Below are 20,813 nucleotides of genomic sequence, written 5' to 3' on the forward strand. Positions count from 1 at the left end.
AACCCATACGGGCCTTTTATTCTCTGAGTGGCCCAGTCAATCCAGGGGAAATTAAAATCTCCAATCAATACTACTCTCTTATTCCTACAGCTGTCTACAATCTCTCTACACAGCTGCTCTTCTCATACCCGCTGGCTATTTGCGAGTCTGTAATACAGTCCCAACAAAGTGACCGCCCCCTTCTTCTTTCTAACTCCTAACCATATAGCCTCATTAAATGACTCTTTAGGAATATCCTCTCTGAGCACTGTTGTTATGTTCTCCCTTATCAAAAGGGCAACTCCCCCTCCTCACTTACATGTCTTTCTGTCACGCCTGCACCCTCTGTATCTGGGAACACTGAGCTGCCAGTCCTGCCCTTCTCTCAGCCATGTTTCTGTTATGGCTATAATATCCCAGTCTCCAGAGCCAATCCATGTTCTGAGCTTGTCTGCCTTACCAGTCAGGCCTCATGAAATAAATGCCCTTTAAACCAGAAGTTTAAGGGGGGGGTAGGTATAGGACAGATGTTAGGGGTAGGTTCTTTACTCAGCGAGTCGTGAGTTCATTGAATGCCCTGCCAGTAGCAGTGGTGGACTCTCCCTCTTTTTGGGCATTTAAGTGGGCATTGGATAGGCATATGGAGGATAGTGGGCTAGTGTAGGTTAGGTGGGCTTGCATCGGCACAACATCGAGGGCCAAACGGCATGTAGTGCGCTGTATTCTTCTATGTTCTATAAAAAATAACAAAAGTCCATCTCTTTCAGGCTGAGTTTGAGAGGCTGTGTACATTGCTGAAAGATCCATCGCCTCTCTCTGAGAAGGAGCTGCAGAAACTCCACATAGAGATGACTGATTTCACTGATTCACTGTCGGTGGTCCAGCCCTCAGCCAAGCGGGAAGGATTTGCCACTGTGCCTGATGTGACTTGGGCTGATATAGGAGCTCTACAAGAAATCCGTGAGGAGCTCTCCATGGCTATTCTGGTATGCAGACCCAGCTTGAATCTGGCTAGAACCTTGGCAATGTTCATTCTGATTTATCCTTTACTAGTACATAGTGCTGTTTATAGCCATCACCTCAGAGAATACATTCCATACACTGCCCCAAACAATAACTCAGGAGATCACCACAGTCCCTAACCCGTTCCCCTAAATACACTGACTCAGGAGATCACCACCCGCCTTAACCCGTTCCCCTAAATACACTGACTCAGGAGATCACCCGCCCGCCCTAACCCATTCCCCTAAACACACCGACTCAGGAGATCACCCACCCGTCCTAACCCATTCCCCTAAATACACCGACTCAGGAGATCACCACCTGTCCTAACCTGTCCCCTACACCGACTCAGGAGATCACCACCTGTCCTAACCCATTCCCCTAAATACACCGACTCAGGAGATCACCACCTGTCCTAATCTGTCCCCTAAAGAGGGGAAAGTGAGGACTGCAGATGCTGGAGATCAGAGTCTAGATTAGAGTGGTGCTGGAAAAGCACAGCAGATCAGGCAGCATCCAAGGAGCAGAAAAATTGACGTTTCGGGCATAAGCCCTTCGTCAGGAATGTGTTCCTGATTTAGGGCTTTTGCCCCAAAAGTAAATTTTCCTGCTTCTCCGATGCTGCCTAACCTGCTTTGCTTTTCCAGCACCACTCTGATCTAGACAGTCACCTAAAGAGACAGACTCAGGAGATCACCAACTGTCCTAACCCGTCCCCTCGAAACACTGACTCAGGAGATTACCTGTCCTACCTCTCAAGCGCAGGTAAATTTTGGAGTCCATAACAATGAGGTCAAAACCTGACAGGTACTGTGTGTTCTGCTGATGTTGTCAGCTTTCTCTGTCTCTTTTGCATTCCTTACATCTCAGTGTGCAAAAACACAGAAATAATTGCGGCTGCTGGACATTGAAAACAAAAACAAATTGCTGGAAAAGCTCAGCAGGTCTGGCAGCATCCGAGGAGAGAGAGTTAATGTTTTGGGTCAGGTGACCCTTCTTCAGCTCTGAAACGTTTCAGCATCTGATTTCTTCCCACAAATGCTGCCAGACCTGCTGAGATTTTCCAGCAATTTTTGAACCCGATGTGAGATCTCTGTTAGTCCCTCCGTGTGCAGTATATTATGAACCTTTATCTTCTCATTTATATATTTAACATTACACAAAACAGGTGTGCACCTCTGATTGGAGCTGGTGTGTCATTCCATTCTGCTGATATGGTGATAATCTCACTTTAAGTTGTAATCTTGAACCCCAGGTAACATTCTGGGTCATGGGTTTGAATCCTACTGTGGCAGCTGATGAAATTTGAATTCATTTGGAATTAAAAGCCTCCTCTAATGGAGACCATTGGAACCACTGCCGGTTGGCATAAAGCCCATCTGGCTCACTGATGTCATTTCGGGAAGGAATCCTGCTGTCCTTACCTGGTCTGACCCGCAGGTGACTCCAGCCTCACACTGATGTAATTGACTATGGGCCCGCAGTGGTGACCACATCCCAGCAACAAAATGAGAAAATGTCACTAATGTGGATATTCCTCTGACTGCCTCCTTTTTTTTGTGGGTCAGGACCTGGCACGGCTGGGATCACCATGAGTGTCTCTTGTTGCTGACCCTCCCTCCTTTTCTCTGTTTCTTTAGGCTCCGATCCGATACCCAGAGCATTTCCAGCTTCTGGGACTGTCCAGCCCAGCTGGTCTGCTATTGGCTGGACCTCCAGGCTGTGGGAAGACACTGTTGGCCAAGGTGAGTGCCCTGTAAACCCCCCATCCCTCACCCCAGTTAGCTGTGTTCCCCTACCACTGTTGTGCAGTGACACAGTGACCTGTAGGTCAGGAATTCACATTCTTTCAATGGAAACTTGTGAAATAAATTCAGAACCATCTGCTCATGTGGGGGCAAATCCTTTCAGTTTCTCTCAGATGTGTGACTGTTGTTCATCTCCAGGTCTCTCTGATCCTTGTCCCTCATTCTATACCAGGTCTCTCTGATCCTTGTCCCTCATTCTATACCAGGCCTCTCTGATGCATCAGATCATTGGAAATAGGAGTAGGCCATTTAGCCCCTTGAGCCTGTTCATTAGGATCACGGCTGATCTGACGCTGCTTGCGCTGACTTTTCTGCCTTTTCCCCACGGTAAATTCCCCGTGACTAGGTCAAGATATCAATCTCAGTCTTAAATATAGACAAGGACTCTCTGACCCCACAGCTCTCTGTGACAAGGAATTCTAAACCCTCAGAAGAAATTCCTCCTCATCTCAGTTTTAAATTGGCGCTCCTTTTATTCTGAAATTGTCTGTAGTCCTCAACTCTCCCATGAGGGGAGGCATTCTCTCAGCATTTACTCTGTCAAGCCCCTTTAAGAGTCCTCTACCTAGAATCATGGCACTCCAACCAGAACTCTATCAACAAACACATTGACTTGGATTCTGTTTAGTACACTCCTGAAGAAAAGGACAGTAAGTGGCATCACCACAGGAAATGGCATCACCAACCCAAGGAAACCTAAACACACCAATAAAAAGTGGGCTGTACCACCAGTGCTTCACCAGAGACTCACTGATGATACCTAGTATGGTGATGAAACATCTGAAAACAAACCTTCCAGCTCCGTGAGCAAACTTCAATCCAGTCCTTTACATTTAATGAGGTCATCTCATTCTTCTAAACTCCAATGAGTCCAAATCATAACACAGTCTCTCCATACCAGGGGTCAGCCTGGTGAACCTTCACTGAGCTGCCTGAATGAAGTGATATTTTTCGTCCCTCATTCTCCTCTGGATTAGAGTTAACCCTTACCCTGTCTCTCTGACCCCAGACCCTTATTCTCCCCTGGTTCCCTCGTACCTTGGGCTCTGGTTCAACTCTAGCCTTGAAATTGCTCTGAAGTTGTGGAACGTGATGTTGTGTGCAGGATATAAACCTTGTTCTTGGAGACGGGATGCTGCTCCTGCAGCTTACTGTGGCTTTGCTGGGATGTGGCAGCAGAACATGGACAGACGTGAGTAGGAGAGCAAGGTCATGATTAACATGACAGTCCACCAGAGGCCATACTTACGCACAATGTGATCACTGAGCCTGCCCTTCCCAATGTACAGGAGGTTGTGTGGAGCGAGCAGAGCAGGCTAAATTGAAAGAGGTACAAAACAGTTACTACAGATGGGCCAAGTGTTAGGAGCCTAGGAGAATGAGGTGGGAGAAAGTAAAGGTGCCAGTGCTATCCTGGGAGAGGGTGAGGTGCAGGGGCCTGTAGAAGAGTGGATAAGAAGATGTCATTGATTTTGGTGGAATCATGATGACAGTTACTGTGTATAGATAGTCGACCATTTGTAAACAATTTTCAGCATGTTTATTCAGTTTGTTAAACAGTAGCTGTTTAGTTAGATACCCGATCCAATATATGACCTGTGACAGATGGTTTACTGATCCTGGGGCTGTTGTATAGAATGGCAGAGCAGGGACAGCAGTGATAGAGTTGATGTTTCACAGTCTTTGGTGGGAACGGTTTTCTTTCTTTCCTTGAGCTGATGTCGCAAACTCCTGGTCTTATCCCAAGTACATGGTGAGTCATTTCCTTCGATCTCCCTTACCCCTACCTCTCTCCCTCCCACCACCCCCCCTGTTGATAAGTGGAGACTGGCAACCTATACCGTGTCAGTTACAAGTCTTGAGTTTGATTGGCCAGGGACCATGAGGGACTGCTCCTAATACCAGGATAGCCATTGCCACAGAGTGAGGGGAGGACCCTGTTGAATAGAGATAAGGTGGATTTTCTTCAGCTAGAGGGTGGTGAATCTGTTGAATGCATTGTCGCAGAGGGCTGTGGAGGCCAAGTCATTGTATTTCTTTCAGACAGATTATAGCTAGGTTCTTGATTGAGAAGGCGATCAAGTCTAATGGGGTTGAGAAAGATATCAGCCATGACTTAATGGCAGAAGGGACTTGATGGGCAGAGTGGCCAAATTCTGCTCCTATAGCTTATAGTTTAATGGTCAGTGATTTTAGGTACCAGCGATGAAAATGGGTTTTCCAGCACAGGCAGAATCATTTATAGACTTCAGTGTTTTTCTGTAAAGTACTCCGAGGTACAGGGAGTATTTTGATGGACAGAGTACAATCCTATGGCTGGAGGTGAGTTCCAACTGTTTACATGAGCAGATTGTTTATTTAGCAATTGTTCAAGGGACTGGATGTTCAGTCTGGCAGGATTCCAGGCATGTGGGTCTGGAACACGTCCCTTTGTTCTGTGTCTGTCATGGGCCTGCACAGTTTGTGATCTGTCCTCGGGCTGTTTGAAGGCTGGAGTAACTGAATACTGCAGCTGGCTTGGAACTGCTTAATTTACTACAGTGATACCTGAACCTGATGGATTACATTCGAAGGATTGATTACACACAGGATTTGAATGAAGCTTTGAAATATTAAGGGAAATTGATCGGGTGGAAAGGGAGGTTATTTCCGCAAACCTCTGCCTCTTCCCTGTAATCCGACAATCCTTTGCTGTTCAGCTGCTTATCCATTCCTGTTTTGAACATTCTCTTCCTCCACTCTCGGGCAGTACATTCCACTCACTGGCAGAAATTCTTACTCCTCCGTGGTCTCAGGTTCTAGCTCCCTCCCACCAATGGGAACTCCCAATTCCTCCTGATTTTAAACACTTTGATCAAATCTTCTCTCAGATCCCAACAAGGAGAACAATTCCAGCTTCTCCAGTTTGTCTGGGGCATTGAAGACTGTCTTCACTGGAACCATTCTTGTCAATCTTTGCTTCACTCTCTCAAAAGCTTTCACGTTCTTCCTAAAATGTGGTGACCAGAACTGGATACAGTGGCTTACCCACTGCTTTACTACATCTCTCATAACTTCTGCATAAAGAACAGCAAACATTTGGAGCTCTCTGCCACAGATGATGTTTGATGTGGGGTTAATTGGGACTATAAACCTGAGATTAATGTATTCATGTCTATTCAAGTATGAAGATGCATGGGACAAGAGTGGGTTTGTGGAACTGTGTTGCAGATTGTCAGCATTCTCATTGATTCCAAGGGCTTCTCCAGTTCCTCTGCTCCTGCTGTCCACCCTCACCACAAGCAACAAATGACACTGGAGTAGGCTAGTCATTTGGAAACAATAAATGCTGGAGATCACAGTGGCTTAGACAGCATCCGGGGGAAAGAACAAGCTAATGTTTGGAGTCTTGTGTTAACTTGCTGTCTCACCATGGATGCTGTCTGAGCCACTGTGATCTCCAGCATTGGTTGTTTTCAGTACAGATTCCAGCATTTTCAGTAATTTGCTCTGACTTTGAGCCAGTCACTTGGTTGCTTTCCTGGTGGAACTCCAACCTGGAACTTCCTGTTTCTAACCCTTCTTCACACCTCCAATCATTGTTAGTTAATCTAAAAAACTTAATGAGGGATGTGAGAAAGTCAACAGGAAGAAAATGATCCAAGTAAAATCATCAGCAAGACATCTGGTTTCTGCTGTATGATGGGACAGTGCGCAAGGAGGGTCCAATGAGTGTGGTCAGTGTTGGGAGACTGTAGTCACTGGCAAGTGTCAGTGCCAAGAGACTGTACTCATTGGTTTGTGTGGGGTTACTGGGCGATTGTAGTCACTGGGTGGTGTGTGTGGGGTCAATGGTGGGAGACTGTAGTCACTGGATGGTGTATGTGCTGTCTTTGGGAGACTAGTCACTAGGTGGTGTGTGTGCTGTCAGTGGCGGGAGATTAGTCACTAGGTGGTGTGTGTGGGGTCAGTGGTGCGAGACTGTAGTCACTAGGTGGGCGTGCTTTGTGGTGGGAGACTGTAGTCACTGGTGGTGTGTGCAGTCTGTGTGAGACTAGTCACTGGGTAGTATGCGTGCTGTCAGTGGTGAGAGACTGTAGTCACTGGGTGGTGTGTGTGGGGTCAGTGGTGGGAGACTGTAGTCACTGGTGGTGTGTGTGCTGTCAGTAGTGGGAAACTGTAGTCACTGGATGGTGTGTGTGCTGTCAGTGGTGGGAAACTGTAGTCACTGGATGGTGTGTGCGCTGTCAGTGGTGGGAGACTGTAGTCACTGGGTAGTGTGTGTGGGGTCAGTGGTGGAACACTAGTTACTGGGGTGATGTGTGTGGGGTCAGTGGTGGGAGACTGTAGTCACTGGTGGTGTGTGTACTGTCAGTAGTGGGAAACTGTAGTCACTGGATGGTGTGTGCGCTGTCAGTGGTGGGAGACTGTAGTCACTGGGTGGTATGGGTGCTGTCACTGGGAGACTGTAGTCACTGGGTGGTGTGCATACTATCAGTGATGGGAGACTACTCATTGGGCAATGTGTGTGTTGTCATTGGGAGGCTAGTCACTGGGTAGTGTGTGATGTCAGTGGTGGGAGACTGTAGTCACTGGGTGGTATGGGTGCTGTCATTGATAGGAGACTGTATTCACTGGGAGGTATGGGTGCTGTCACTGGGAGACTGTAGTCACTGGTGGTGTGTATGCTGTCAGTGGTGGGAGACTGTAGTCAATAGGTGGCGTGTGTGGGGTCACTGGTGGGAAACTATAGTCACTAGGTGGTGTGTGTGCTGTGGTGCGAGACCAATCACTAGGTGTGTGTGGGGTCAGTGGTGGGAGACTGTAGTCACTGGTTGGTGTGTGTGTGCTGTCAGTGGTGGGAGACTGTAGTCACTGGTTGGTGTGTGTGCGCTGTCATTGGGAGACTAGCCACTGGGGGGGTTCTGTCAATGTTGGGAGGCTAGTCACTGGGCAGTGTGTGTGCTGTCAGTGGTGGGAGATTGTAGTGACTCGGTGGTTTGTGTGCTCTGTGGTCCAAGAGTGTAGTCACTAGGTGGTGTGTGTGTGTGGGGTCACTGTCAGGAGACTGTAGTCACTGGGCAGTTTGTGTGCTTTCAGTGGTGGCAGATTGTAGTCACTGGGTGGTGTGTGTGCGCTGTCAGTAGTGGGAGACTGTAGTCACTAGAGAGTGAGTGCTGTCAGTGTGGGAGGCTGTAGTCAGTAGGTGGTGTGTGTGCTGTCAGTAGTGGGAGACTGTAGTCAGTGGGTGGTGTGTGTGCTGTCAGTAGTGGGAGACTGTAGTCAGGTGGTGTGTGTGCTGTCAGTAGTGGGAGACTGTAGTCAGTGGGTGATGTGAGTGCTGTCAATAGTGGGAGACTGCACTCACTCGGCAGTGAGTGCAGTCATTGGTGGGAGGCTGTAGTCAGTGGCTGATGTGTGTGGGGTCAGAAGACTGTCGTCACTGGGTGGTGAGTATCTCATACTCTTTTTGGGAACAGTGACACTGGGCAATCTCACTGAGAAGTAAGTTTGATTGTGATTAAAAATGTACTTTAATTTCAGGTTGATCAATAATTTACTTCTGTCTCTAGGCTGTTGCGAATGAGTCTGGACTGAATTTCATCTCTGTGAAAGGACCTGAGCTGTTAAACATGGTGAGTCATGAGGATTGTTACGACACAGGGTAAACCCCTCTGCTAATTTAAACCAGGCATATAGAAAAGCTCATCCGATGAAGGGTTTATACCCAAAATGTCGATTTTCCTGTTCCTCGGATGCTGCCTGACCTGCTGTGCTTTTTCAGTACTATACTCTTGACCCCAAATTTTATTATTTAAGTCCAAATGAGAACATTACACAACATCTATTTACAATTCCTTCCTCTTAAACCTATCTTTTATCTCCCACTCCACAATAGTGGTCTGATTTTTTTTAAAAATTGTTTTGCAAAAAGAAAATCACTTTTCAAAACCAGCCAGCTGTGTCAATTCTCCTTTGTAGATTTTCCTGCGTTGTCTTTGGTCTTGTGCACAAATTTCTTCCATACAGGTACCTTTCAGAGAGCTATTCAGTTCGCAGTCGTTTGGTGGTTGGCTGCTTTTTGTCAATCTCCACTGTTCTCCACAAATGTTAAAAATACCAGATTTTAATATGTCTCTTTGGTTTGATGTCATGAAAACATTAAAATTCAAATTCGATTGGATGTTGGTATCTTGGGGCATAATTTAAACTGATTGGCCGAATTTGAATTTGTTGAGTACCATGGCAATGCAACTCCAACTATTTGTTCCGCGGCCAAATGTTACATTTTTAAATTGTTCAGCATACTGTGTTTTCAGTCAGTCCTTGCCAGCTTTCACTCTCTCTCGAAGTTACAGTATCAGCTACACCTTTATAACAGCATACAGCTGCGCTAGTGACTTTGCAGAATATCCTGACCATGCCCCCACAGTGCAAGGTGTCCTTGATTGGAACACACCCTCTCCCTTGCTGACAGGGCCTGGCTCCCTCAGTTCCACACGGCACATTCATCAGATCACATCTTCCTGTGACCCAGAGAGCCACCTTGGACTGTGTCAGGCTCTCTCAGTCCTGCAGTTCACTGTCATCTTGTGCTCTATGCTAAAGGATGACGAAATGAACCCTTGATCTCAAGTGTAAGAGCACCATGAAGCAGGATGTATTTTGGGACTGAGCTACCAGTGGTAAATGTGAGGTGGGACCCATAGTCTTCATTTTCCCATCGTTGTCTCTGTGTTATGGGAAGTAATGGGGCCCTGAGACCCAGAGTATTACCAAGGTTATGTCTGTTTTTTCTAACCGTGTTACGGTGTCCTGATGTTTGTTTAACTGCAGTACGTTGGTGAGAGTGAACGGGCAGTACGGCAAGTGTTCCAGCGAGCTAGGAATTCAGCACCTTGTGTCATTTTTTTTGATGAATTGGACTCACTCTGCCCTCGGAGATCAGAACATGAGGTGAGTTTTCACTCCATCTTTTAGACTCTATCCAGGGTATGAGGAGATGCCAGGAACGTGGGGTTGAGAAATATATCAGCCACAGTCAAATAGCAGAGCACACTGGATGGGCTGAACGGCCTAATACTGTTCCTGTATCTTTTATTTTTATGTCTTAGAGGGTCAGATCTCATGAGTTTGAACTCCATTGTTACACTCTCCCCTCAGGGATAAGAGCAAGAAGTCAGTTAGACAGCAAACGTTTTATTAACTGGCACCTATCGGAGCAGGAATATTCAAGTTGATCAAGAGATCCACGTAAAAACACGCAGTAGTAGAAACGCTATACAGGGAGGATGCAGAGTGTTACACTTTATTTACAGCATAAATCACTTAAATAATAATGCAACTTTGCCTTAAATAAAACTTACCAACAGAGAACTTTCTCAGTCACTGACTGACTACTCGAACACTGCGATAATACAGTAAGTTTACAGTATTTCAGATACAGTAGTTTCCCCCGTACCCACACCGGTTACGTTCCAAGACTCACCGCAGAAGCCCAAAACCATGGATAGGAGCGACCCCATCCATTTAAATGGTAAATTTACCTTCTTGGCAGCCCCCAGTCCCTGGTTCTGGAAAGTCCCCTCTAATATGTTTAGGCTACAGGAAACTGAAACCAAGGAACCTGGACCTGCTGATACGGAGGTCGCCTTGTACACCGTTTTTGCCAGTTTATCGAGGGTATCAGTTAAAACAGTGCTTGCTGTAACTCCAACATTGACTCTTCCTTGGGAATAGGAGCACAAGGTGAGATTTAACTCTATCATTAGACTCTGTCCTTGGGGATGAGAGCATAAGGTGAGTTTTAACTCCATCACTCGATGCTGCTTGTGGGATTGGAACAGAAGGTAGCCATGGTGAGTTCTGGGTCAATGTGGAATGTCCTACGTTATCTTAAGGCAAGGCAAGGCCAATGAACCTGGCGGGTTGTTTATTATCCAATGTCAATGATTCTGTGGTTTAGTATCATAAATTACTGGGTTGTTTGTTTGCTGTTTGTGTCCTGTAGACTAGTATTAACCTTATTTAGATTGGTGTGGTTTTTATTTCTCATGTTTCTCACAGTCCTCTATTTTGTTCCCACGTGTTTCCCCCCGCCCAATCACTTGTTCCTTCCTTGTCCTTTCTTTCTCTCTCCTTTCTCTTTCTCCTTGTTCACTGTCCTCCTTTCTCACTCTTGCACTTTCACACACATACCCCTCTCCCTCCCTTCTCGCTTGGCTCACCTTCCCCAGTCAGGTGCCAGTGTGCGTGTGGTGAACCAGTTGCTGACAGAGATGGATGGCCTGGAGACTCGGAAGCAGGTTTTTATCATGGCAGCCACAAACAGACCAGGTAAATGTCAGGCTGAGGCAGAGTGGGTTGGAGTGCAGCTGTATGGTGGTTGTGTTTGCAGAAGCTCCCCCTCAGGGTGGAATGTAGCTGTTGGGTGATCGTGTTGGGAGACGGTGTGTGGAAATCCTCCCTCGGGGTGGTGTGGGACTTAGGGGGTGGTTGTGTTGGGGGGACGGTGTGTGGAAGCTCTCCCTCAGGGTGGTTGTGTTGGGAGAGGGTGTGTGGAAGCTCTCCCTCAGGGTAGTGTGTGGTTGTGTTGGGAGAGGGTGTGTGGAAGCTCTCCCTCAGGGTGGTGTGTGGTTGTGTTGGGAGAGGGTGTGTGGAAGCCCTCTCTCAGGGTGGTGTGTCGCTGTGGGGTGATTGTGTTGGGAAACAGTGTGTGGAAGCTCCCCCTCAGGTTAGTGTTGAAGGTCATTCAATCACAAGGACATCACCAGCCAGGCTCGAATGAAAGGTTGGGGAATCTGGCTGAATTTAGTTAAATATTGAATTTAGTTTGATTAGTCTAAACTCATTTGGCAGGGGGTTGTGGTAGAGAGTGGAGGTGCAGTAGAAAAGAAGAACATGAGAACTAGGAGTAGGCCATTCAGCCCCTTGACTACTTCAAATTCAAAGCCCCCAGAAACTGTTCTCCTTCCGGATCCTCTGCTCCACACTCGCAGCCATGCGCCGCCACCACAGTCAGTCCTACTTCAGCTGAGGGCCACACTCTCCCAGAACTGCAAAGCACCTCTGCTGTTTTACATCCTCAGCAGAATTCACACACTTAACAAACACCTTTTCAACACAATATCTGACATCTAAAATTGGAAGTGTAGCAAACTTTCATGTACCTACCTTGATATTCGGGATTCCTCCAGCCATCACCATGGTGGCGAACGATGACGTCACTTCCGTCCCCGCCACTCGACAGCGCGCAGCCACAGCTGACCATGCCACTCCGTGATCGCCAGACAACTACTGCTGAGGCCATGACAAGATCTGCCGTGACCGCTGTAAGATCCACCGCCACCAAAACCAACGCAAGGCTTAACCAGAACATCACTTCCGCCCCGGGTGTTGCCGCTGCCGCAATCACTTCTGCCCCGACTGACATCACCTACGCCACAACCACTTCAACCCCCACTGACGCCATCCACCTGAACACTGCTGACAGAATCACCTATGGAATGCGTTGTGCCACGTCCGCCCCTGTTGATCCCACAGTCACCATCTCTGACCCCCTGAGGCCCGGGTGAGTGTCACTTCCATAAATGACATCACCCTTGGTCTCTCTACTACCACGCCCACTCCAGTTACAGTCTCCAACCCCACTCCCAGCTCCAGCTGTAGACCAGATCCCAGCTCCCAGCCCTGCCAAGTTTTCACTAACCCCCCAGACCTCCCCCTCACTGAGCACAAATGATCAGTCCTCAGCAAAGGCCTTACCTTCATCACTCTCTGCTCCCGGATCAATGAATTCAACATGTTGTGACATCGAACACTTCTTCCTCCGTCTCCAGTCTTTTTCCACCAAAACTCCCGCCCACCTTCTGAGGACCCCTTTTTCCCACCTCCAACACACCCCATCCAACTAGATGTCCCATGCTGGTCTGTTACTCAACCTCTATCTCTTTATTTCCAACTGCTGCCGGGACATCGACCGTCTCAACTGTCCAACCCCCTCCCGCACTCCAACCTCTCGCCCTCTCAACGTGCAGCCCTCCACTCCCTTGACCCCAACCCCAACCTCACCATCAAACCAGCAGACAAAGGGGGGGGGGGGCACAGTAGTAGTTTGGCGCACTGACCTCTACACTGCTGAAGCCAGGTGCCAACTCAAAGACAACTCCTCTACTGCTTGACCATAACCTCACCCCCCTCACCAATCCATCATCTTCCAGATCATACATGACCTCATCACCTCGGGGGATCTCCCACCCACAGCTTCCAACCTCCTAGTTTGGGTTCCTCACACCGTCCGGTTCTATCTCCTACCCAAGATTCACAAACCTGACCACCCCAGCCGACCCATCGTTTCGGCCTGCTCCTGCCCCACCGAACTCCTCTCCACATAGCTTGATACTGTCCTATCCCCCCGGTCCAGGGACTCATCACATACATTCGGGACGCCACCCATGCCCTCCACCTCCTCCAAGACTTTCATTTCTCTGGCCTCCAATGCCTCATCTTCACCACAGACATTCAGTCCCTAAACACCTCTATCCGTCATGACCAGGGCCTCCAAGTCCTCCTTTTCTTCCTCTCCTGATGTCCCCACCAGTACCCCTCCACTGACACACTCATTTCGTTTGGCTAAACTGGTCCTCATCCTCAATAATGTCTTCTTTGAATCCTCCCACTTCCTTCAGACCAAAGGGGTAGCCATGGGCACCTGCATGAGCCCCAGCTATGCCTGTCTGTGTTGGTTACATGGAACAGTCCACCTTCCGCAGTTACACTGACACCATTCCTCACCTTTTCATATTGATGACTGTATCAGCGCCACCTTGTGCTCCCGCGAGGAGGTTGAGCAGTTCATCAGCTTCATCAACACATTTCACCCCGAACTTAAGTTCACCCGGACCATCTCAGACACCTCCCTCCCCTTCCTGGGCCTCTCCATCTCCATCAGTGGTGACCAACTCAACACTGACATCTTCAACAAATCCACCGGCTCCCACAGCTACCTGAACTGCACCACCTCCCACCCTGCCTCCTGTAAAACCTCTACCTCTTATTCCCAATTCCTCTGCCTCCACCGCATCTGCTCCCAGGAGGACCAATTCCACCACAGAACACACCAGATGGCAGCCTCATTCAAAGACCATACTTTCCCCTCCCTTGTGGTCAATGATGCCCTCCAGCGTCTCATCCACTTCCTGCACCTCCGTCCTTGAACTTCACCCCTCCAACTGCAACAAGGACAGAACCCCCCTGGTCCTCGCCTTCTACCCCAACCTTCATTTTCATTGCATCATCTTCTGCAATTTCCGCCACCTACCAACGGACCCCACCACCAGAGATATATTTTCCTCCCCTCCCCTATCTGTTTTCCGTAATTACCATTCCCTCCATAACTCTCTTGTCGGGTCCATGCCCCCTCACCAACCCACTCTCCCCTCCTGGCACCTTCCCTTGCCACCACAGGAATTTTCAAAACCTGTGCCCACACCTCTTCCCTTACCTTCGTCCAAGGCCCCAAAGGAGCCTTCCACATCCATCAAAGTTTCACCTGCACTTCCACATATGTCATTTACTGTATCTGTTGCTCCCGATGCGGTCTCCTCGACATTAGGGAAACAGAATGCCTACTTGCAGACAGCTTCAGAGAACATCTCTGGGACACCCACACCAATCAACCCCACTGCCCCGTGGCTGAACATTTCAACTCCCCCTCCCACTCTGCCAAGGACACACAGGTCCTGGGCCTCTTTCATTGCCACGCCCTAACCACCGATGCCTGGAGGAAGAACGCCTCATCTTCCACCTTGGGACCCTCCAACCACATAACATCAATGTGGATTTCACCAGTTTCCTCATTTCTTTCCCCCACCTTATCCCAGATCCAATCTTCCAACTCGGCACCGTCCTCATGACCTGTCTGATCTATCCATCTTCCTTCCAACTATCTGCTCCACCCTCCTCTCTGACCTGTCACCATTGCCCTCAACTCTGTCAACCTATCGCATTCTCAGCTACTTCCCCCATCCCATTTATTTCTCCACCCCATCGGTCCACAAGCCTCGCTCCTGATGAAGGGCTCTTGCCCGAACCGTCGATTCTCCTGCTCCTGACCTCTGCTTTTTCAGCACTCCACACTCGACTCTGATCTCCAGCATCTGCAGTCTTCACTTTCTCCCCTATCAGCCCTTTCAGTCTGCTCTTTTATTTGATACTATAGTGGCTGATCTTGCCTCAGCCTCGACACCACTTTCCTGCCTGCTCTCCACAACCCTTTAAACCGATTACTAATTAAATCTGTGCCAATCTCCTCCTGAAATTGATTCACTGTCCTGGTATACATGGCACTCTGGGGGAGTGAATTCCACAGAGTCACACTCATTTGAGAGAAGTAATCTCTCATCTCTGATTGAAATCTTCTCCCCCCTTTACCTTAAAGCTGTGACCACTTATTCAAGTTCACTCACAAGAGGAAATATCTTGTCTCCATCTCCATTGTAAGACTCTCTTAGCATCCTGTATCCCTCAATTAGATCTCCTTTCATGCTGCAAAACTCTGGAGAGTTCCTAAATTGCACCGTCTCTGCTCAGACAAGCCTTTCATCTCTGGTGTTAATCTCGTGAGTCTCCTCTGAACTGTCTCCAATATAATTACATCCTTGCATCCATTAGGGAATTATGCACAGACAAATACAGAAGATAAAAACAAGCAAGTCTGTAATGTGGGACCAAACAGTCAAGGGAGCATGGCAGTGCAAGGTGGCATTTATTTTAATTCAGAGAGCCTTGTTATTAAGGCAGACAGGTTTGGTATGGTATTAATGGGGATATGCTATTGTTATTACAGAAGCATGGGTGAGGTGGGAACACAACTGGCAGCTCAATATTCTGGTGTATAAAATCAACAGGCGAGACAGGGAGGGGGTGTACAAGCGATAGTGTCGTAGTATTAATCAAGGAGCTAATTATTGTCTTAGGAGTAGAGTGGTGCTGGAAAAGCACAGCAGTTCAGGCAGCATCCGATGAGCAGGAAAATCGACGTTTTGGGCAAAGGCCCTTCAGGAGTACAGGCAGTACGCCTGAAGGGTGGAGAGATAAATGAGGGTAGGGTGGGGGTGGGGCCTCATCACCTCAGGAGATCTCCCACCCACAGCTTCCAACCTCATAGTCCAGGAACCCCGCACTGTCCGGTTCTACCTCCTCCCCAAGATCCACAAGCCTGACCACCCTGGCTGACCCATTGACTCAGCATGCTCCTGCCCCACTGAACTCATCTCTACCTACCTCGACACTGTCCTATCCCTCCTAGTCCAGGAACTCCCCACATACGTTCGAGACACCACCCACACCCTTCACCTCCTCCAAGACTTCTGTTTCCCCGGCTTCCAACGCCTCATCTTCACCATGGACATCTAATCCCTCTACACCTCCATCCGCCATGACCCAGGGCCTCCAAGCCCTCCGTTTCTTCCTCTCCCGACATCCCCAACAGTACCTTTTCACCCACACTCATTCGTTTGGCCGAACTGGTTCTCACCCTTAACAATTTCTCCTTCGAATCCTCCCACTTCACCCAGACCAAAGGGGTAGCCATGGACACCCGTATGGGCCCCAGCTATGCCTGTCTCTTTGTTGGCTACGTAGACAGTCCATACACTGGCACCACTCCCCACCTCTTCCTCCGCTACATTGATGACTGCATTGGCGTCACCTCGTGCTCCCGCGAGGAGGTTGAGCAATTCATCAACTTCACCAACACATTCCACCCTGACCTTAAATTTACCTGGACCATCTCTGACACCTCCCTCCCCTTCCTGGACCTCTCCATCTCCATTAATGACGACCGACTTGACACCGACATTTTTTACAAACCCACCGACTCCCACAGCTACCTAGATTTCACCTCTTCCCACCCTACATCGTGCAAAAATGCCATCCCGTATTCCCAATTCCTCCGCCTGCTCCCAGGAGGACCAGTTCCACCACAGAACACACCAGATAGCCTCCTTCTTTAGACACCGCAATTTCCCCTCCCACGTGGTTAAAGATGCCCTCCAACGCATCTCGTCCACATCCCGCACCTCCGCCCTCAGGCCCCACTCCTCCAACCATAACAAGGACAGAATGCCCCGGTGCTCACCTTCCATCCTACCAACCTTCGCATAAACCCAATCATCTGCCGACATTTCCGTCACCTCCAAACGGACCCCACCACCAGGGATATATTTCCCTCCCCACCACTTTCCGCCTTCCGCAAAGACCGTTCCCTCCGTGACTACCTGGTCAGGTCCACGCCCCCCCCAACAACCCAACCTCCCATCCTGGCACCATCTCCTGTCACCGCAGGAATTGCAAAACCTGCGCCCACACCTCCTCCCTCACCTCCATCCAAGGCCCTAAAGGAGCCTTCCGCATCCGTCAAAGTTTTACCTGCACATCCAGCAATATCATTTATTGTATCTGTTGCTCCCGATGTGGTTTCCTCTACATTGGGGAGACTGGGCGCCTCCTAGCAGAGTGCTTTAGGGAACATCTCCGTGACACCCGCACCAATCAACCGCACTGCCCCGTGGCCCAACATTTCAACTCCCCCCTCCCACTCAGCTGAGGACATGGAGGTCCTGGGCCTCCTTTACCGCCACTCCCTCACCACCCAAAGCCTAGAGGAAGAACGCCTCATCTTCCGCCTCGGAACACTTCAACCCCAGGGCATCAATGTGGACTTCAACAGTTTCCTCATTTCCCCCTGAACTGCTGTGCTTTTCCAGCACCACTGTAATCCAGAATCTGGTTTCCAGCATCTGCAGTCAGTTTTTACTGTCTTAGGTGGCTGCTCTGTTGAGGCCATTTGGGTTGAACTTCATAATAATAAAAAAAAGGTCAATCACATTGCTGGGAGTGCACTATAGACCCTCAAACAATCCAGAAACAAAGATGTATCAGCAAGTCTCAGAAATTATACATCTCCTAATAGTGGTTTTAAATATTAGGCAAAAAATATTAAAGACTTAGAGTGGGCAGAATTCTTAGTCCACACAGGTGATCGTTTTAAGCCAACGTATAGAAAGTCCTACAACAGAGGGACTGTGCGGGACTTAATTTTAGGGAAAGAAGCCAAGCAAGTGGGAGGAGTGTCAGTGGGAGAGCCCCTGGTGATTGTGGCCGTAACTCAGTAATGGTGAAGGTAACTCAGTAATGGTGAAGGTAACTCAGTAATAATGAAGGTAACTCAGTAATGGTGAAGGTAAATTTTGAAAGGAACACGAGTAAGCTGAGAATAAAGGGGAGATGAATGGATTCTAATATAATAAAACAGGGGCTGGCCAAAATGGACTGGGTTCAGCTACTTGCTGGAAAATCTTCATCGGAGCAGTGGGAATCTTTCAAAACATGCAGGATCGATGTGTTTCTGTAAAGGTGAAGCGTGGCTGAACCCTAGATATCGAGAAATGTTGCCAATTCAGGAAGGATAAAGGGTGGCTAATGAGTGCTTAAAACCTCAGAAACTTTAAAGACAGAAAAAAGGGCAGAGGATTGCTTAAAATGAAATTATCAAAGTGAAGGGGAAACCCTGGTGGGTAAAATAAAGGATAATCCAAAGGCAATTTCAAAGGATATTAGGGACAAGAGAATAACCAGGGAAAGAGAAGTCCCTTATGGGCCCCAAGGTGGCAGCTCGAAGGTGCAGGTGAGGTTTTAAATGAGTACTTAGCGTCCTTTTCTATAATGGATAAAGATGCAGTCGGTATAGAAGTCAGGGAAGAGAACTGTAATATTATTGAACAAATTACAGATGAGAGGGTGGAGGTATCAGTGGTTTTACTATCTTAAAACAAGTAAATCCCCAGAACCGTTTGAGATGTGCCTCAGGCACATCAGGGAAACAACGTAGGAGATTGTAGGAGTCCTGACATTAATTTTCAAATCCTCTCTGGCCACAGGGAGGGTGCTAGAGGACTTGTAGACAGCAAATGTACCACTATTCAAGAAGAGTGCTAGGAATAAACTAGGGAACTTCAAGCTGGTGAGTCTAACATCTGTTGCCAAAAATCTACTGGAGACATTTGAGGGACAGAATTAATCTCCACTTAAAGAGGCAAGGATTAATCAAGGTTAAGCAGCAGGGCTTTGTCAAGGAAGGTCACGTCTGAGGTTTGATTGGTGATGGAATGATTTCATGTTACTTGTGATGACACATGCCTGGTTAATGGTGGTTATAGTGATGGGGTTCCAGGGGCTTGGGTTAATGGTGTTTATAATGACTGGTCTGGGGTAATGGCAGTTACAGTAATGAGGCTTGGGTGAACAGCGGTTATGGTGACGGGTGTCTGATTAATGGCGGTTATGTTGTGACAGAGTCATCCAGCAGGAAACAGACTGTTTGGTGCAAGCAGTCCATGTTGACAGTTTGCTGTAATTTCTGATCAGATATTATTGATCCTGCTGTGCTGCGACCTGGCCGACTGGATAAGACGTTATATATTGGATTACCGAAGGCCTCAGACCGATTTGCTATCTTGCAAACTTTGACAAAGGTAAAAGAGGGGAATTCTGATACTCCCAGGGTCGTTTCCTCTTCCGTTTGTCACAATTGCTTTTTCTGCCCAGTCCACAGGATTCAGCTGCTCAGTATGATCTCCCTCCCCCTCCACAGTTGTGGCCCCCATGTCAGCACATGCTCACTCGTCTGCCACTATTTCGTAGTCATAGAGACGTACAGCACGGAAACAAACGTTTCAGTCCAACCCGTCCATGTCGATCAGATATCCTAACTTTACCTAGTCCCATTTCTCAGCACTTGGACAATATCCCTCCAAACCCTTCCTATTCAGACACCCATCCAGATGCCTTTTAAATGTTGTAATTATACCAGCCTCCACCACTCCCTCTGGCAACTCATTCCATGCACGCACCATCCTCTGCGTGAAAAAGTTGCCCCTTAGGTCTCTCTTATATCTTTCCCCATTTCACCCTAAATCTATGCCCGCTAGTTCTGGACTCCCCGACCCCAGGGAAAAGACCATGTCTATTTACCCTATCCATGCCCCTCATGATGTTATAAACCTCTATAAGGTCACCCCTCAGCCTCCTACGCTCCAGAGAAAACAGCCCCAACCTATTCAGCCTCTCCCTATTGCTCAAATCTTCCAACCCTGGCAACATCCTTGTAAATCTTTTCTGAATCCTTTCACATTTCATAACATCCTTCCAATAGGTGGGAGAACAGAACTGCACACAATATTCCAAAAGTGGCCTAACCAATGTCATGTACAGGTGCAACATGACCTCCCAACTCCTGTACTCGATGCTCTGTCCAATAAAGGAAAGCATACCAAATGCTTCCTTCACTATCCTATCTACCTGCCATTCCACTTTGTAGGAACTATGAACCTGCACTCCAAGGTCTCGTTGTTCAGCAACACTCCCTAGGACTTTACCATTAAGTGTAATTTTTCCATCACATGGGAGCTGTTCTTGTTTCCTCATGTATCCTGCTGTGCTAGGCCTTGTCACTATTCACCTTCGGGGTCATACAACTGATTGGCTTGCTCGATATCTGCAGGGGGCAATTCAGAGTCAGCCTCTTTGTTCTGTTTTGACTCTTGTCTTGACAAACCCACAAACACTTCTGTCTAGTAGGCCAAAGGCAGCAGATACTTCAGAACACCACCCTCTGCAAGTTCCCCTCCAAGCCACTCACTATCCTGACTTGGAAATATATCCCTGTTCCTTCACTGTCACTGGGTAAAACTCCTGTAATTCCCTCCCTTAGGACATTGTGGGTCAACCCACCACCGTGAGGGCAACTAGGGATAGGCAATAAACATTGACCAGCCAGCGACACCCACATCCTGTAAGTGAATAAAAACAAATCCCACTGAGCTGGACTGGCTCCTGATTGAGTTCATCACGTGAAGCAGCATCAGATCATGAGGCTAGAGCTGCCTCCTGCTTCTGTCAGTCGCCCCACCCCCTTCCCATTGTTTCCTCTCCTTCTGTCATCCTCTCACATCTCAGTTTGCTTCCCACCCCAACGGATCATCC

The 20,813-nt window shown here is 48.2% G+C and overlaps 1 protein-coding gene across 1 annotated transcript in view; it reads left to right on the forward strand.

Moving 5' to 3' along the window:
- nvl (nuclear VCP like) overlaps positions 1–20,813 on the forward strand; it is a 70,139-nt gene that overhangs the window by 39,065 nt on the left and 10,261 nt on the right. Inside the window, exons 14-19 of the mRNA XM_043675565.1 lie at positions 747–965; positions 2,622–2,726; positions 8,342–8,404; positions 9,606–9,725; positions 11,006–11,105; positions 19,197–19,303. Coding sequence (XP_043531500.1) covers positions 747–965; positions 2,622–2,726; positions 8,342–8,404; positions 9,606–9,725; positions 11,006–11,105; positions 19,197–19,303 — 714 coding nt within the window. The remainder of the gene's footprint in view (positions 1–746; positions 966–2,621; positions 2,727–8,341; positions 8,405–9,605; positions 9,726–11,005; positions 11,106–19,196; positions 19,304–20,813) is intronic.

The sequence above is a fragment of the Chiloscyllium plagiosum genome, chromosome 3 (assembly GCF_004010195.1).
Source record: "Chiloscyllium plagiosum isolate BGI_BamShark_2017 chromosome 3, ASM401019v2, whole genome shotgun sequence".
In the NCBI taxonomy this organism is placed as follows: Eukaryota; Metazoa; Chordata; class Chondrichthyes; order Orectolobiformes; family Hemiscylliidae; genus Chiloscyllium; species Chiloscyllium plagiosum.